Source organism: Tubulanus polymorphus, chromosome 6, assembly GCF_964204645.1.
Source record: "Tubulanus polymorphus chromosome 6, tnTubPoly1.2, whole genome shotgun sequence".
NCBI lineage: Eukaryota > Metazoa > Nemertea > Palaeonemertea > Tubulaniformes > Tubulanidae > Tubulanus > Tubulanus polymorphus.
In genome coordinates this window covers 15,205,973-15,225,159 of record NC_134030.1, presented here as the reverse complement: position 1 = coordinate 15,225,159, position 19,187 = coordinate 15,205,973, and the positions used below count along the sequence as shown (strand labels likewise).

At 38.4% G+C, this 19,187-nt stretch overlaps 1 protein-coding gene across 1 annotated transcript in view; it reads left to right on the top strand.

Annotated features, from left to right (window-relative positions):
* Nucleotides 1–19,187, top strand: part of LOC141907867 (persulfide dioxygenase ETHE1, mitochondrial-like) — a 78,379-nt gene that overhangs the window by 2,500 nt on the left and 56,692 nt on the right. Inside the window, exon 2 of the mRNA XM_074797616.1 lies at nucleotides 2,410–2,554. Within this exon, the coding sequence (XP_074653717.1) occupies nucleotides 2,410–2,554 (145 nt within the window). The remainder of the gene's footprint in view (nucleotides 1–2,409; nucleotides 2,555–19,187) is intronic.

Sequence of the window (19,187 nt, the reverse complement as noted above, 5' to 3'; positions counted from 1 at the left end):
GTCCCAGTAATGGTCTGCGCCTATCAACTGATATCTCGAACATATCACTCTCGACTCTCGATTTACATAATTTTTAATCGGTGTCAAGATGGTTGTTACGACAAATGCGTTTATTTTAACCTTTCCGGCATGAGTTTTTATGTCGAACGTGACCTTATCGAGTTTCCTGCTGCGTGTCGAAGTTTCACCGAATACCGCCAGATTTATGACCTCTGTGGTATCTGGTAGGCCTATCAGATAAAGTTTATCCGACAGGTCACGAGTGATGAAAGTTCGGGTAGACCCTTCGTCGAACAAAACAGCTGTAGAAACATAGTTGTGGTCATTAGTGACTATCGCGGCAGCTGTTTTCAAGAGAACTGGTCCCAAATCAACCTGCATTTCCGTTGCAGTTCTCACGTTCAGTAATATACTAGTGTTACCGGTTTCGGGTTAACGACCTGTACTTATATTTTCGGAGCGTTCGGCGCCCTTACACATCTGCACGCAAATAATGATTTACAGTCACGTAACTTGTGAGAGCCCGACAGGCAGTTAAAATATAGTCCATCACATTTGACGATCTCCTCCCTTTTGGCTCTGTCGGTGATTATTGTGCAGTCCTTTGACGCGTGAGACCGCCGGCAAAAGCACACCTGCCAACCGTTACGTTTTTGCCGTATTCCGTTCCGGTGCTACCCGCGGTAATACGGCGTTACTGGCACAGGCAATGGAATACGCTTTTTTCCGATATCGTCCCGATGTTACGCGAATGAGTAAATAAATACGGCCTCAATAAAAATCTCCTTATATCATGTCAATAAAGGTAATTTTGCAGTACATAATCGGTATTTTAATGGTTTATTAACATTTATTACGGGGAAATTTGGTTTTTATTTGAGTAATTGTCACAAAGTTTCCATACAGCCGGGAACCAGTCTAGCGAATCTTCGGTTACAACGAGTAATACCGGGAACCAGTCTAGTGAATTTTCGGTTACAACGAGTAATTTTCATCGCTCAAATTGTCATGAATGTTGCAAATGGCGGACGAAGTTCATGACGTTTTGTCAAATCTGGAAAATTCGGAGGGTTCTCCGTCTTCTTCGGAGTCGGAATCTGAAACTGATATTGCGGTAACAGGCTGTAGAAAACGTATGATTAAGAAATATCGGAAACAGAAGTATAAAAAATCGTACAGCGCACAATATCCATGTTTCATAGCATCGAAATTAAGTAAATATCATGCAAGATGTACGATATGTCAAATCGATATAGTGATCTCACATGGCAGATTAAATGATATTTCACGTCATTGTGAAAGAAAAGGACATAAGGATAAAGTGAAACTCTCTGAAATTTCACATTTTTTTAGAACTGATAACACAACAAACCCTGGCCTATCTGTTATAAAATCTGAAGATCTGATGTCTCAAAATTGTTTATATTTTATGGAAACTGCAGTTTCAAGTTTAATTTCATAATAAATGCATTTTTAAAAATTAATTTCTTTAGTAGTTTTAATATTCTATATTCTGATTTTAATCCGAAATTTCGTTACTGGCCATATTGAAAATGTTACTGGCAAAGGTCACATCAAGTCTAGTGGGTCACTGGCAAAATCTAAAAAATACTGGCAAATTTGAAAAATGTTACCATCTTGAAAAATTCAATGTTGGCAGGTCTGCAAAAGGCAAATTTTTTGGTGCGAAATTTTGATTTATAACTCACGTAGCCTTTATTGCTACGAGTGAGATGCGTGGCCGTAAGACTGCCTCGGGTGAACGGATCATTCGCAGCGCCTTTGCCCACTACCAGGGCCTCTATCTCCTTCGAAATCGCGACTCGCAAATCGGCCAGGGTCCAATCTCGATCACCATGATCTCGCGCAATTTGGGTTCGCAAAACGTTTGGTAATTTGTTCATTATCACTGGAACCAGAAGGTCGCCGTTAGGTATCCTCTGATTTCCCCAGCGATTCTAATCCGCGCACGTGACTTACTAACCTGTCATAAAAGTCAAGCGAGCCAGTGATGCTCATAGTTAGTTTGACCACTTACAGCTGTCAGTATCAATTAAGATGCCGCGATCATCTCCACTGGGATAGACTTCTGAATATTATAAAGTATGAGTTAAGGTATTGAAAAAAAGAATTTGGTTCAAAGGCAAATGTATTTGACAGGTGATTGTACCTTCAATCATGTCAGTGAATATTTGCTTTTGCGAAAGATATTTTTTTACCATGGAGTGTGGATATTTGGTCACGGATTCTGGTATCTGATACCTAATATCTTTTATTAGGTTTTAGGATATGCCCTTAAACACAGCCCTCTGAATGTAAGAATGAAATTCATTGGCTGTTGTTAAGGAAGATTCAACCATATCTGGGTTAGACTAGTGTTAATTTTCTCTCAAAACCTTTTCTTTCTAGTTATTTGAACACAAGTCATTTACATACACATATCTAATCGGGGACAGAGAAACAGCTGAGTGTGTCCTGATTGACCCCGTCTTAGAAACTGTCGATCGAGATTTGAAAATAATTGAACAGTTAGGATTGAACCTGATTTATGGTGGTAAGTGCCCATTATTGTCTTTCCTCCCTTTACAGTCAACGTCATTTACTGCATATTACTTAAGCCTTGCTTAACATGAACTTGCTTGTAAGGCCATTATTGTATCACCATTTTGGTTTTTAGCCCTCTTGGAAATCTAAATGGCCAACAGGTGGCAATTGTTCTCTGAAATAGCACTTTTTTAGCCTACTTGGGACATTAGTCCCAGGGGACTATTGTCTTCACTTATTGTCCGTCCCTCCATAGGCAGAATCCAGGGAGAAACACACTAGATAATAGGATGGTTATATCGAACCTGTGGGTAGTTGAGTGTTGAATGGGTGTGCATTTGTAGCCAGCACCAGGGATGAGAATTCCCCGCTTTTTTGTGATGAGAAATTTAAAAGAAATATGCTTTCCAAATTATCCAGATCCATCGAAAAATTGAGGGGGGGGGGGGGTTGGAAGGTTCGCTGGCTCTGGCATTATGTTTCAACTCACAAAACTGAGTATTTTTAGCATGCTTGATGGCACTCGGCCCAAAGATTTTGGTAATGTGCTGCCATCTGGTATTGCCAATAGAAACCACTGTGAAAAAATAACCAGTTCGTGCTGCCATCTGGAATTGATACAGACTGTTTTGGAAATCATGCTGGGGAACCTCAACAATGTGCTTCGTGCCTATGTTGCAGTTAAGCTGCAATTTCAGTAATTGAGAAATTTTCATCATAAGTCCCGCTTTTTTCATAATCACTGGTAATTTGATGTAAAAATGAGGGGGGAGTAGCGTGAGCCCTTTCAATTGGCTTTTACAGCATCGTCATTCTTAGCGACGATGGCTACGCAAGGAAGGTACTCGCTGTGCGCGTCGCTACACTAGCGTGCACTATATAGCTTGCACTATAGAAGTATTCCCAGCAGTGAGATGTAGCTAGGTAGCAGTTTTTAATAGCTAATTCACACGCAGTCAAGTACATACAGGCTATTGAAGTAGTCGTACTACTTAGCGTATGGTATGTATCGTGTACGACATTCGGATTGTGCTAAGAAACTTAATAGCCCTGGGAAAGCAATATGTATATGGTGTGACAAGGAACTCGTTTATGGTACCCCAGTACGTGTATCTCTGGAAGATCATGCTTAAACTGATAAACACAAGAAAATGGTAAAAGATCGAAGAACAAATTTCAAACCTCCAGGCGCAGGTATGATTTACCAGTCGATCACATCGGATGGCCATAAAAGCGCCGGGATCGTAAAAGCGTCCATAACGATAAAAAGATGAAGTAACAATTACAACGGACATAAATTTTGTCCCCTGGATGTTTCCTTGTTGGGGTTCAAGTTGTGGAGAATCCCGTGGTACGGTATTGCCATGCGTTAAGAAATTTTTTCTTTTCATATTTCCAGATTCTGATAACCCTCCCATTCCATAGGAATCGCACCTATATTTGCACAAGCTGTTGTCGAGGGTCAATTTCCCGAGCCTAAAACTAAACCAAAAGTACCCGTTAATGACAGGGTCGCTTATCAGGAGGCAATGGTATTAGCTTTTATGGCTGACAAGTCTATCCCATTCTGCAATGCTGGTGATTTGATTGATCTCGTAAAGAACCTGGCAAAGAGACAGGGAGGCCCTATCCAAACTTAGTCTTCAGGTCTTCAGGAGACGGCTGCAAGCTACTAATAAGGCTTGGTGTCGCCGAAACGATGACTGATGAATTGTGTGACAATCTTCGCAATGCATTGTTATCTATGAATATAGATAAGGCAACGTCAAAATTCAACAATAACATTCTCGCTATTCTAGTTAGTTATTATGATGCTAGGTTAGAAAAATTGTAATCAATCATTTGGCCTCAATAAACATTATAACGGTGAATAGTAAAAATATCAATAACGCAGTGGTGGAAAGTTTTAAAACTTATAATCTCCCCTGGAAAAATGTAATGTCCATGTTATCGGATAGTTGTTGCGTTATGAGAGGTTCCAGGACTAGGTTTGAAACATGAGTGAAACAAACTGTTGCCCCTCACCCCTAGATATTCATGGTGATTCTCTGCACCATCTCCATAATGCATCAAAATGTTTCACTGGACGGTTCGAAAATATAATTGAGAAACTTAACCCTTTCTCACTTTCATACATAATAATACGTACCATTTTTATTTTCCGTTCATACTTTCATACATGCAGAGCTGCCAACCCATATGGTTTCACCCACCTTATTTTTATAAGACTGTGGCCTATTGTGTATGGTCGCTCTCTATTTAGTATGGTCTTGAATAGAATTCTGAAAGTTGATCAAATAATTGACTCAATAGTCAATAGTGGGTCTACAATTAGCTGTGGAACACTATCAGCTATTCATCTTATCAACAGTCATTATTCAGTCAGTATTGTTTCATCTTTCAACACCTGTTGGCACCAGCCAGAGCAGCTTTCAATGCTTTTGTAATACTATAGTCTCACACACACACACACACTTCCCTGCTGTAGTAGCAGTGATCAATAGAGAACATATGGCTATCAATACATGCGCTGAGACTTGGCTGTAACACTACTGAGGGAGAGCTCTGGCGCGTCTTATGAATTAATTCAAGGATAATAAATTACGAGTATAATGAGACCGTTATGAATGAGGGGCTATGACTTAATAAAGCAATTAGATTTAGAATTAAAACCGCTATCATTAGAACCAAAAACTCTAGAATCTTTGATGATCATAAAACCATCAGCTTTTTTCGTGTCGCGTTATTCTTGGAAAAATACTGACAACCTCAAGAAAATACTGACAAACTCAAAAAATTGTACTGACAACATCTTTCTGAGGTTGGCAGCTCTGTACATGATATAACATACCTACACAGGGAAGCAAGGTTTTCAGCATAATGTCATATTTACTTCGCGCGATGTTTCAAGGTCGTTGAGTTTATAAGATCGACTTTTGGCGCTCTCTTAAGACGTTACCAGACATAAATAAGAACCATAGAAACCTTTCAGAGCCACTAGGAATGAGATGTTAAACAGTCACACAAAATATCATCGAAACATGTGCACTGTAGTTTACAACCAGCAATTAGAATATTATGAGCATATTTCCGATGACTTAATTTTATTATTGATTAGAATATGTACTTTGATCATTCTAATGTGAAACTTTATACATCTTAAATGAATATTTTGACGACTAAATTTTTGGTTTACCTATTTTATGGCTGTTGGTTGGCACTTTGCCAAGAGTAAATCGCGGCACAAAATCAAGTGGTAATACTTACGCGGTTGTCTTTTATCGTGAAGCGAGTAGAATTGATGCGCGGAGGTCAGGCCGGTAAGCTTTGAACGGATGATGCAATTTTGTTTCGAGAAAAACGCGAAAAACATCGAAAATTCTTCGCTTTCTATAAGTTACTTGTGTTGACCTGTATTTGAGTTTCTGACGTGAATACGAGAAATTCTCGGAATTTCCGGGAATTTCGGCACCTCTGACGTAATTTTGGGAGTCACAAAATGGCGAGCAATTCATTTTATATTTGTGCCGAGCTTAGTTCACTGTTAGTTTGTTCGGTTGTGAGGATTATAATAGAGTCGGCTATCTAATGTAGTATCTCGAACGTAAGTGTGGCAATTTCTATAGTCCTAGACCGGCTTTGTCTTGTCATTGACTTATTTTGACCGACTCGTACAAAATACATTCTTTCTTTGAAAGAGTAAAAGACGATGGCGCCAGTCCTAGAGCTGGCATTTAGGAGAGAGGCAGTCAACAAATGTTTGGCATCATTTTGTTGAAATGAGAGTAAATTGGTTCCACACAGTTGTGTGCGCTTTTTCATTTGCTATTGCCGTAGGCTAATAAGTTTGTTTGCGGATGTTTTTGCGGTATATTGGCATTCTTCGTGTAACAGCGCATACACGTTAAAATCCGCGCACTACGTGAATCAGCTGGTATGTAATCCATATATCTAACGTACGTGCATACACACCGCAGTGCATGGCAAAGTGTATGCATACTCTGTTTTCACGTATAACCGCGCGTTGCACTACTGCGCTCTGCTAGCGCGTATTATAAATACTGTCATACGCTGTCTGTTCCTAATTAAGAAGTTTTTAATTGAAATAAGCTTCATTAGGAACGCTTTATTGTCGTGGATAATCATTTGAACTACTTCTGTGGCAACTATAAATAAGTGTGCTCCTCTTTTAATTTCGTTAGATACTTCGTCGATGGATACTTGCATTAATATTTTAAGGTAACCTTAAAATATTATATAATTCAGTCAAAGTCTGGTAAAATCGCTGTTTTTTGACGTAAAACCATAACAATAATGTATATTTAGGTACTATTCGTTACGGTCTGGGTAAGCAAAGGAGTGGAAGGTGTCCACTTAATTCCATATACTCAAAAAAGGTTTTTAGATCTTCTAGAACGGGAAATTAACCGTTTTAAAAACAGTTAATTGCCAATAAAGTTTTGACATTTTCTGTTTTTAAACTAAATTTTGATCTATTTTCAGAAAATGTTCAGTTCGGAATGTTTGAGCTTGCAATTTTTCAGAGACCTCAAAATTGTAGGAGACACCCGTATGATAAAATATTCAACGTTTATTTGTTCTAGAAATATATTATATGGTAATATCAGAAAGTCAATAAATCATTGTTTGTTACTTTCTGATGAGTATTTGTGCTGTCTTATCATCTAGGCCTCTCTTTATTCAAGGCTGGAATGATTGGATAGAGCATTGAACAAAATCTAAACCTATAGGAAAGTATTGCCACATTCATGAGGAAGAAAATGAGCTGGTAGGCCTAAAATGAGAATCTTGGAACTGTTTTATTGGCTTCATGGATTTTTATGCTAAATACAAAGAATTGCTAAAACACAGCCAATATCAAATTTTGTGTCATGCTTCGCAGAGCACTTATAGTTTTCTGGACATATCTAAACCAAAACTAGCAGCCACGACGCAAGTTGAAATCAAAATGAATACATGTATAATTGTACGTTCTTCTAGATAGTAGAAAGGTAAACCACTTTGCCTGTGGCAAATTATTAGACCTATTCATTAATCCGCAAAAAGTAGTGATCCCCTCCCCCAGGTAAACAGACAAACTATGGTACGTTACATAATTTATACAATTATATGAAATGGCTGCATTTTAAAATGTCAATTGCTCAAATTGAACTATATAAAGGCTGGCTTATGTCGACAAGCAACACGACGCCTACCGACTCCTACCGACGCAACTGAGAGCAACCGCGATCGCAGCCCAGCTTATGTCGACTGCGCTCCGATTCGCAGCAACTGAGGCCGACTAGCGGGATATGAGATCCTCCCAGTTGCTTCCCTGCTTATGTCGGTTGCGATTGCTGGCAACTGCAACGGCTCAAATGGTAACGTGATAAGCATTTTGAGAATAAATTTGAATTATTAGGAAATATACTTCTATAAGAAAAGCTTTTTCTTTAAGACTTTGATCTTTCTGATTCTGTTTTGAATACAACGTGCTCGCGACATCTATAAAGATGACCACTCACACCATAATTCTACCAATTTCGTTTCTAGATCTTCGGTCCACTCCTCTGCCGTGCTGAAGGTTTGGTTTACGTTTTGAACTACTTGAATTTGAAAGTTTATGACTAATTACGAAAAGACGCTAACTAGCGGTGATGATTTGTACTATGTATATGCGGTCTCTCATTGGCTGGAACCCCTGTGCTCAGTAGCTTATGTCGACTGCGATCGAAAGCAACTGCCCACCTACCGTAGGCTGGAGTAGAACATGGGCAACTAGCCGGATACGGCTTGCGACGAGTCGGTAGGCGTCGCGTTGCCGTCGCAAGCCGGCTTATGTCAAACCGATTGAGGAGCAACTGGCAGCCTCTCGTAGGCCGCTAGTTGCCGCTTATCGGCGATAAACCCAGTTGCGTCGGTAGGCTTTGCGTTGCTTGTCGACATAAGCCAGCCTTAAGATAAATAGGCAATGAAGACGATGTAGATTGATTAAAGATTGGTATCAATACAGGGAAATTTTTACCTGGGTCTACACCATTCCGGAAGAAATTTTTCGTTCCGATTTTAGATAATCTCGCACAGCGTGTATTCATGCCGCAATAGTTCCTTGCTGTTCAGCAGTGTACGTGGTGTAGTGAGAGAGCAGGCAAATATACAGTAAGTTTGTATTATTGTTTTAAACATTTAATGTTTAGCCGGTGTACACTTCACGTATAGGCCTACCTAACTAAAATACGCATTTGACGATGAGCACGTGTATATCGTCTTGACGGAGTAGGAGGCGAAAGTCCTGGATCAGGGTGCTCAAAACCGGCCATAGTGCCATTTTTCCCTCTTCAAAAGTTATGGACTTGAATGAAATTTAAAAATTGTCATCCGATTTACTTGAACTAAATTTTCGAGGGATGATAATGAGCATCTTGTACTGTGTTGAAAATTCCATGTTGTTTTATCTTCCTTTATGAAAATACGGCTATAGTATATCATCACATATGTGAATACATTTATGAACTTTCAAAAACGGGAGTACGGGTTTGTTTACTTCTACTGCTCATAATTCGGGTCAGAGTATTGATTAGCACTGAGTTATGGCAGTGGCGTACACGTGTGTCTATCTATTTTTTCACTGCATTGCTGCTGCTGTGTGTGATCAATATAACATACGCTATACACGCAGTCACTCATGACAGCATACCAATGCTCACATTGGCTCGTTAGGGTTGTCTGTTACTTCACAGAAAACCCTATTGAGATTCGCGTGTTTCTTATTATTAATATTTTATGTCACACTATTTTCACTAAAAGAACATAGGCTTTGTTGCCTTGCCACTGTTGCCGATACAATCCATATGATATCCTTCAGCTCACTTCGATCTACAAATACTCCGTGCGTATTTTGATAAATCAACATAACGAAAGGACTGTCGGGCCGTAAACATCGAAAATTGGGTCCTATTCAATGAGGCGACATGTTTTTCTGAGTCGTCATCCCGAAATCCACAGGAGGTTGCTCGTCACAAACAGTCAGTTTAGCAATACCTAATTTTCTTTACCAAATTTACCATGTATTTACTAGGATAAATCATTAGAGTACCGGTGAGTTGTAGGCCTAAACTAAACTTGCCGAAGAGATGTTGCGGAGAAAAGCTGTTGTGTCAACGAGGTATCAAAATAAAAGAAAATATAACTTCATTCGGCCGCGGGCTTCTACCATTTATCAATACTCTATATTACCTACAGTTCATACCGATCATTGTCAAATCTACAAGGTATTTACTAAATACAAGTATATAACATACTCTTATCCGTATGCTGGACTCACGCTTGATATTCGGAGTAGGCGTTCGCCGTGGGGAAAGGAGATCGTTCGCTGTGTCGCATGAAGTGTTTATCGAGTTGTACGACTATCGTGAAGTGAGCCTGTTATTCCAGCCTTGTATTCAGATATAGTGTGTACACACCGAACAGCTGCATGTAGATACTGGTTGATGTGAAATGTATAACTTAACACTTTGACCTGACGGAACGACGATCATTCAATGAAGTCACCGGGGCAGTAGAGTGATCAATAATTAGGGTTTTCTGTTACTTCACAGAAAACCCTATTGAGATTCGCGTGTTTCTTATTAGGGTTTCTGCTGCTTTCGCAGAAACCCTATTGTAATTCTGTTGATTATTATTATTATTATTATTATTATTAGTATTATTATATTCTTTTTCACACTGGGTCGTACTGAAAGGATATAAACAGCAGCAACTTACTTTCACTGTCGGTGAAACCATTCTGTATCACAAGTACTACGCTGAATTGACAAATACTGTACATAATATTAATCAGAATTCCACTGTTTACTCACTGTGAGCCTCTAAACATCGAAATTTAAGCCCGATTCAAACAGTATCCATGTATATGTATTGTGTATGTGTCTTATTCGCACATCGCGGCAGTACGTGTGTTTGTGTGCGTATCCGTATATGCAATGATAGATCCCTGTTCTAGATCTGTAGTATAAACAGTATTTTTTTCATGCAACGAGTCAATTGTTTTGCTATGAATAAAATAGGACATTCTGGAGTGAACGCAACTGAGGAATTTTTATGGCCTTGTTTGTGCCTTATAGTATCATATATAGGCTTTTATACTTCGAATTTGGCTAGTAACAAGAATATTGCTCAACGGATTTACTTGAAACTTACGTCAGAACACAGGTACCTTGAGGTAGGTCTAACGGCTCTTTAATTGGGGACCCCGATCCCTACCAGGGGTGGGTTTTACTTTTGAAAATTCTGACATCCAAAAAGTGCTGCGTGAGAAAATTTTTTTTGAGTTTTCAGCTTAAGGCGAGCATGAAAGTTGTTCATGACAGCCCGGAGCTTAAAAAAGTCAATGGCACGCCCCATCTGCGATTAACCGTTTGGGCTCTAGGGGCTTGTAAATGGGCCCCCAAATTTTTTGAATGCGATTTTTGCTCCTATCTTAACCGTTGCTTAGATTGTGATAAATTTTATATAGGTGAAACTGGTCGCTTCCTCATCATTCGTATTAAAGAGCATAAGAAAGATATTATTAATTGAAAACCCCAAAGTGCTGTGGCTACCCATGTTTGGGATACCAATGGTCATCAATTTGATTTTAATAATTCTCGTATAATTTTTCCGTCTCACAGTATAACCCGACGTCACATAGTTGAGTCGGCCCATTAAAATTCCTGTGTCAATGGTAACCTTGGTTTCTCCCCCAATAATAAACTTTTGTCCCTATACATTTCCTCTCTGGTTAATATTACCTAGTTTTCATGTGCAATAGTGTGTGTCGTTCTTACTGGTATATATACTGTGAAATGTCATAATTTTAGTCACTCTTGAGAATGGATTTTAGGATAAAACCGAAAATTTGAGGTTTTGATAAATTCTTTTTAGTTTTGATGTTTTTAAAATCTGTTTTAAACTTGTGATTGTGGGACTCATATTTCATTCGTCTCATATTTCATTAGGCTATGAGTAAGAGGAAGAACCGATGGACAATCAAACTTCAGTGAAGTAACCAGCAATTGTCCCTGATCAAGGAGACAAAAAATGAGGAAACGCATCTGCTGACGGCTTTACTGTCAGCTGGTTTGCGTGTGTAACTAAAGAAACAATACCACAGATTTTAAAGGTCGGCATTCTCATCCCTGAACAACACAAAGCAGGTTACAGAGGGACCTGCCATTCAAGTATACTCTATTTTATAAATTCTGAGGCCAGATTTAGATATCTCATAGTCATAAAGTCATGTTGTTAAAATCATGTAACCTCATGAAATCAGAATTTTTGTTCTTATGGACTTTTGCTTTAGCGAAGTCAATTTTTTTATCGCATATGAAACTTTCTTCCTTTGGTGCAAAATACCTTCCAAACAAGGCTTAGTTTCTCTGCGGAACTTTTAAAACATTCAATGCAGTAGTAAAAGCTTTAACCCTATTGATTTTCATCGGAATCAGTTGCTTATTCATCAATTTAGTTATTTATTTGTTGCTTGAACTTCATTTCGTTTCGGAAGAACACATGCCCTTTTACGTATATTCATCCTTCACATCCTTCCATGATTATAAGAATATTCTGTTTCTTCACAGAAAACCCTATTGAGATTCGCGTGATTATTATTAGGGTTTCTTTGCCTCGGCAGAAACCCTATTGGATTCCTGCTGATTATTATTTTAACATATTTTCCACTAAGTTTCGTCACATAAAAATAATCTTCTATTAGATTTGACTACTAACAACTTTTAAACGAAATGGTAAACTCTGATAATAATATAACAGTCTCTTGCTGCGTGTAGTTTCTATGGATGTACTGTGCTTCATATTTTAAACTTGAAGATAACACCGGTGGAAATAGCAATCATCAATCATGGCGCGCACACTGGCGCGAATCTGAAAATTTGTGACGTCATTTCATAAATAAATAAAGAAGGAAGGCTCCGAGAATATCCAAATCACTGGTTACTGTGAATAACTGGGTTCGACCATTCACAAGTTAAAAATGTACTTCCTTGTTTGTGAAGTAAGTTTATTCATACTGTTATTAAAAGCAGTTCCTTTTAAACATTCTATAATAGTATAGTTTTGTTCGTGGATATCAATACTTCGAAAAATCAACAGCGATTTATTTATTGTACCGGTACGCGTTTTCTCAATTGAATTGAATTGGTCCGGTCCAAAAGGCGGGTCATATTAGTTAGCGTCAGAAAATGTCAGCGTCGGTGATACCTTGTTATCGTCGATATTAAACGGTCTAAAGTCAGTTTATACATCACATATGTTACAAATTGGAGGTCCCTTGTACATGTGTTGAGGATTTATGTATTATGATTTATGTATTATATGTTCATGTATTATACACAGTTGTAACTGCTTTGCGTAGTTGACTGATTTTCTGTAACATAGTTCAATGAGCATGACTGTACGTACTATAAGTACCCAAACTGCAAAATAAAATCTATATTATATATCAAGTCTATACCAGAGTTCGTGTCTATAGTCTTGTCGAGGACCTAACCTAAGGGAAAACAGCACATTTTGGTCCCTCGAACCGTTCAGAATGGCAGAAATCTTGAAATCTAGCAACTATCAGGCGTTGGTAAGAAAAAGAACTGCACAGAGAGCTCAATCTACTAAGATCATCAACGTAGCCGACGAGATCACGAACAGCCAAACCTGCCAGCCACCAGACATCTAAAAACTTCAACGTAGTTCATGACAGCTACAAGACAAAATCCGAGAACTCGAAATGATTAACGAATCCATGTTGGAGATGATCGACAACGATGAAATGTACATGAAAGTGTCGGAAGAGGCGGAGGATGTAATCTCCAGAAAGACCGTAAGTTGTTTTACGACCAATATGCTAATGCACGTACGTCTCCAAACTGTCCGTCAGATATTAACAGTTCAAACACCCGAATTAAAGTTAATCTCCCGAAATTAGAACTTACCACATTCAACGGGAATGTTATAAAATGGTAACCATTCTGGGACTCTTTCAATGCAGGCATTCATTCAATACATTCGATTCCGAATGTTCAGAAATTTCAGCATTTGAAACCATTATTGTCCGGTCCAGCTCTGGATTGCATTCAAGGGTTGAAACTAACTGACGCAAATTACATAAATGCGATTGATATTTTGACTCGAAGTTTTGGCCAGGAACATAAAATCATCGACAGCCATATGCAAGCATTAATGTCCGAACCAATTCCTTCGTATAACTCTTTCTCGATGAGGAAATTCACGGATAACTTTGAGTGTCACGTACGAGCGTTAGAAAACCTTGGCGATATGTCATACTGAGATATGTTAGTTTCTTTAATCTGGAATAAACTGCCACCAGAATGCAGAAGTAATATTATTCGCTTTCATGGCAATAGAAGATTTTCCCTGAATGAAATACGACAATTTCTGTTCAATGAATTAGATATTTGAGAAGCTGGAGCAGGGAATCGAGAACCATCAGTTTCTACATTGTTCACTCAACAGAAACAACCTGTAAACGTACTCCGAAATCCTAGGAATCAAAATTTTACTGTTAAATCGAAATCTGTGCATATTGTAAGGCTGAAGACCAGTACTCAGAAAACTGTTCGAATTTGAAATCTGTGGATGATAGGGTTGCTCATATAAAATCAAATAAATTATGTTTCAACTGTTTAGGTCCGCATCTCATTATAGCTTGTAAATCTCGATATAATTGTAGATTGTGTAAAAGAAGACACCACACTAGCATTTGTGCATTAATATTTCAAGCTAAATCAAGAAATAATCAAGTACTTGATAATCCAATTGTATCTTCTCATCAATTTCAGGCTTCTCGACAGTTGTTGGCTACTAATACTTCAAATGCTCATTCGAACGTTGACAGAGATCAATCGCCTCACCAACCAACTGCAGACGTATCCTTATCCATTGACACTGAGCGAAAATCAGTGTCTACGTACTTCACAAAAGGTCATAGTACAATACTTTTAAAGACAGCAATAGCGCCCGTACTCAACCCTGAATATCCTCAACTCCGTCCACTCGCTAACATAATTTTCGATGACGGTTCTCAGAGATCTTTCATTTCGCATGACTTGTCGCAACAACTCAATCTTCCATTGAGGCAAGAAGAACTTAACATTTCTGGTTTTGGTTCAACGAACTCTGGTCATCAAATTCTTAGTGTAGTAAATCTTCACATTGTTTGTAAAGATGGCTGCTTGGTACAATTAGAAATATTAGTATTTCCTACGATATCGACTCCAATTGACGTTAGTTCTATAACACAAGTATATGATTACTTTCACCTTCGTGATCTCGAATTAGCACATCCCCCAGGAGATGGTACCTTCACAATCCAAATTTTGATAGGTGCAGATAATTACTACAAAATAGTTGACGGTCATTGTATTGAAGATGTGAATTCTAATTCCCTTACTGCCGTAAAAACAAAACTAGGTTATGTCTTATCTGGTCCAGTAGAATATCCAAATCCTAGTTCTCAATCAATTTCCCTGATTAGCTTAGTAGAGAATCATTCCGAGCAAAACCTGAATGAGTTTTGGAAAATAGAATGTTTAGGGATAGATGATAGAATAGCAATCCCGGAAAATGAAACTGATTTCATGCAACGTTACTCCGAGACCATTATTCAACAAAACAATGGTCGATACATAGCTCCATTTCCTTGGAAAATTGAGCACGAATCACTGCCTTCCAATTATGATATATGCATGACTCGCACTCACAAAACAGCTCGACGTTTAGGCAAAGATCCAGACATGTTACGTTTATATTCCAAAATTATCCACGAACAAGAATCCCTCAAGATCATCGAACGAATTCCTCTTCACGAAACAGTTCGTTATGAGGGAAAATGCCACTATATTCCTCATCACCCCGTGTTAAAAGACTCGCCTACAACGCCGATTCGCATCGTGTATGACTGCAGTTGTCATGAAAATTCTGACTCTCCTAGTTTGAACGACTGTCTTGAGCCCGGCCCTGCCTTACAGAATGACATTTCATTCATTCTTTTACACTTCAGGTTATTCGAGTATGCCGCCATTTGTGATTTAGAAAAGGCTTTCTTACAGATTTCTTTAGGTAACGACAAGGACTTCACTAGATTTCTGTGGTTGTCTGGTCCAAGCGATCCTGAAAGTCCATTCGTTGAGTATCGGTTCTGTGTTGTTTTGTTTGGTGCAACTTACTCTCCGTTTATACTAAATGCAACGATTATCAAACATCTACTGCAATACGATTCTACCGTTTCCAGATCCATGCTTTCTAATGTTTATGTTGATAATTTCGGTGTATCTGTTCCGTCATCCGATGAATTGGACAACTATTATCGTGAAAGTCGCGACTTAATGAATGATGCAAAATTCAATCTTAGATCTTGGGCTTCTAATTGCGAATCTACACATGAACTTGCTGTTTCCGATGGGGTCTCTGACAATTCTACAACTGTCAAATTTCTAGGTTTAAAGTGGAACGTTCATTCCGATAAACTCAGTTTTATATCGAAGCCCTCTTTGACTGCACCTGATGAGCTCCTAACCAAACGTGAAATCTTGAGTGCAGCCAGCAAGATATATGATCCACTTGGTCTGCTTACCCCTGTAACTATTCGCGCGAAAATATTCATGCAAAAACTCTGGTCAATGGGCGTAGAATGGGACGAGCCACTGAATGATTCAATTGTTGCTGAATGGTCGAAACTATCCATGTGCTTACATACTATAAGTTCTACCTTTTCTATTCCCAGATGCCCGGATCCAATTTCTCGTACTGATGTATTGAATTTACATGTCTTTGCCGACGCATCAGCAAAAGCGTTTGGGGCATGTGCCTATCTTTGTTGCAATAAATGCTCGATTTCAAATTTGATCATCGCCAAAAGTCGAGTAACACCGGTAAAGACAGTCTCTATTCCGAGACTAGAATTGTGTGCAGCTGTTGTTGCTTCGAAGCTAGCGAAACACATCATTGAGAGTTTAAACTCTGAGATCAATCCACATGTTCATCTTTGGACGGATAGTCTGGTTACTTTAGGGTGGATCCTTTCATCCAAAAATCTAACTCTATTCATAAAAAACTGAGTCAAAGTCATCAAAGAATTGGTCGGTACAAATCCATGGAAATACGTTCCATCTCAAGATAACCCGGCTGACATTCTCAGTAGGGGCTTCAACGGTCAATCTTTGAATGAAAGCCAACTATGGTTAAAAGGGCCCAGCTGGCTTACCATTATTGATAAATGGCCCTCAAATCCTGGAGTAAAGGAAACCGTTTCTGATGATATGGAGTTATCTTTGTTGAGCAGAGATACATTCGTCTACCTCAAGCCTATTATTGATATTTCTCATTTTTCTTCACTTCACATATTATTACGCACGACTGCGTATGTTTTTCGTTATATCAATTGTCTGAAGTCAAAGATTAGAAACACAGACGAATTAACAATAATTAACTCTTGTAATTCTGTTGATTATTATTATTATTTACATATTTTCCACTTTTTTTCCGCACATAAAATTCATCTTCTATCAGATTCGACAACTAACAGCTTCTAATCGAAATGTACAATTCTGATAGTAATATAACACTCATTCTCTCCGCGTTGATTCTATCTATGCACTCTCCATCCTATTTTAAACTTAAAATTACTTACTGTAAGATAACACCGGATGAAAGTAGCAATGGCCACTCGCCATGTCGCGTACTCCCACTAACGGTAAAAGAGGCGTTCTGTCCTGTGGCAGGGTGGATAAGGTGTTTGACTCACAACTGAGAGGTTGAGGGTTCGAATCCTAGTGAAACCATGCATTCAGGCAGGACACATATCACAGTACAGCGCCGGCGCGCAACAATTGTTTTATTAATGAAACAACATGGTGGATGGTTGAAATCATTTTCGGCTTAAATTAATCGCGAGTTTTAGGACTTTAATGAATTTCACGAAACCATGATTTCTAACATGAGTCAATTGATTAATTCTATTCGTAAATCAATTTACGTTGGCTACATTTCCTGAAGATTTCGGGCTCAAATCAACGTGATATGAAAGGCTGAATCCAAGAACATGTCTATCGCACTTTTGAGCCCAAACGTCTACTTTTACTTAGTAGTTACTTGAGAACAATAAGCAATTAACGATATCAGCTACTTTTCCAGTAGTATACATTTCAAAGCGGTCGCTCTGTAGTAGTATTCCTTTCAATTCGGTTGGTTTTCTATAGTGGCTGTTTCGAAGAGTCTACTATTGAAAAGTGACCATTTTAAAACATCTGGTTTCGATAGTGCACACTAGCAGTAGAGGTGACTGTAAAACCACCCGTCTGTCAACAGTGACTTTGTGATAGTAACTCTTACTATAACAGCTACTCTCAAAACACATCGTTTCTAAAAGTCAACTATTGAAAAGTGACCATTTTGAGATGGCATTGTAATTTCCTGTTCAAAATAGCAGCATCTGTTAAAGATTTGCAGTGATACGTGACAGGTTCAAAGGTACTGTTAAACCCTTTCTGCTTTGTATACAGAACTCTGTATGCTTTGAATACAGTTCTGCGAATAGAAAATCAAAGTTTTTGAGTTGCTGAGAATCCCCTAAATTATATCATCATGGATTAAATCCATTAATACGAAAATATAGTGCCAGTCCTAGAATTTTTAGAATTTTAAGATTTGCGATTATAAAACATTCTGGTGCGTTCATAAATCTTTGATTTTGTAGAAAAGAATGACAAAAAATAAATTTGTCTTCTAGGCTTAATTTGTTTTTAAGGGTATATGAGAGAGGAATATACAAATAAAATCTAGTGTGCACTATCGAAACCAGATTTTTCAAAATGGTCACTTTTCAATCGTAGACTCTTCGAAACAGCCACTATAGAAAACCAACCGAATTGAAAGGAATACTATTTCAGAGTGACTGTTTTGAAATGTATACTACTGGAAAAGTAGCTGATATCGTTAATTGCTTATTGTTCTCAAGTGGCTACTAAGTAAAAGTAGACGTTTGGGGCTCAGAAGTGCGATAGACATGTTCTTGGATTCAGCCTTTCATATGGACAGAAATTGTAGGAATTTTCACACGGAATTTTACTTCCGCGTTCAGTTGAGGACTCCGATCGATGACAACGACAGCGGAGTTTATGTATTTTAAGGTGAGAATCCGTTAACCAGGGAATGTATTAAATGATTCCTTTAATAATATGAGTGTGGTAGCAAATGAGTAGGCCTACTCGGTGAAGCAATGATCATTGTTGGCTACTTGCTTAATGCCTAGCTTTTTTGGGGGATGCGCCTAGAATAGATTTAGCCCCTAAATATAATGGGTAGAGCCAGTCAGTGGAATGCCTTAATAACAGCTATTTATGGCCTGGTTTACACTGAATGTGCATGACAATTTATTTTGATTACTTTCTTTCCAGCTATTATTCGTGGAATGAACTGGTCACTACGGTCTTCAATTCCTTTGCGGATTCTTGCAGGAATATTAAACCACAGTGCGCAAATGTATGTTTCAAATTAGGCTTTTTCGACATTGACAGCCAAAGACGTAATTTAACACTCTAACTGAAGCGCAACTGTCTCAGATGCTGTAAGTACTTGAC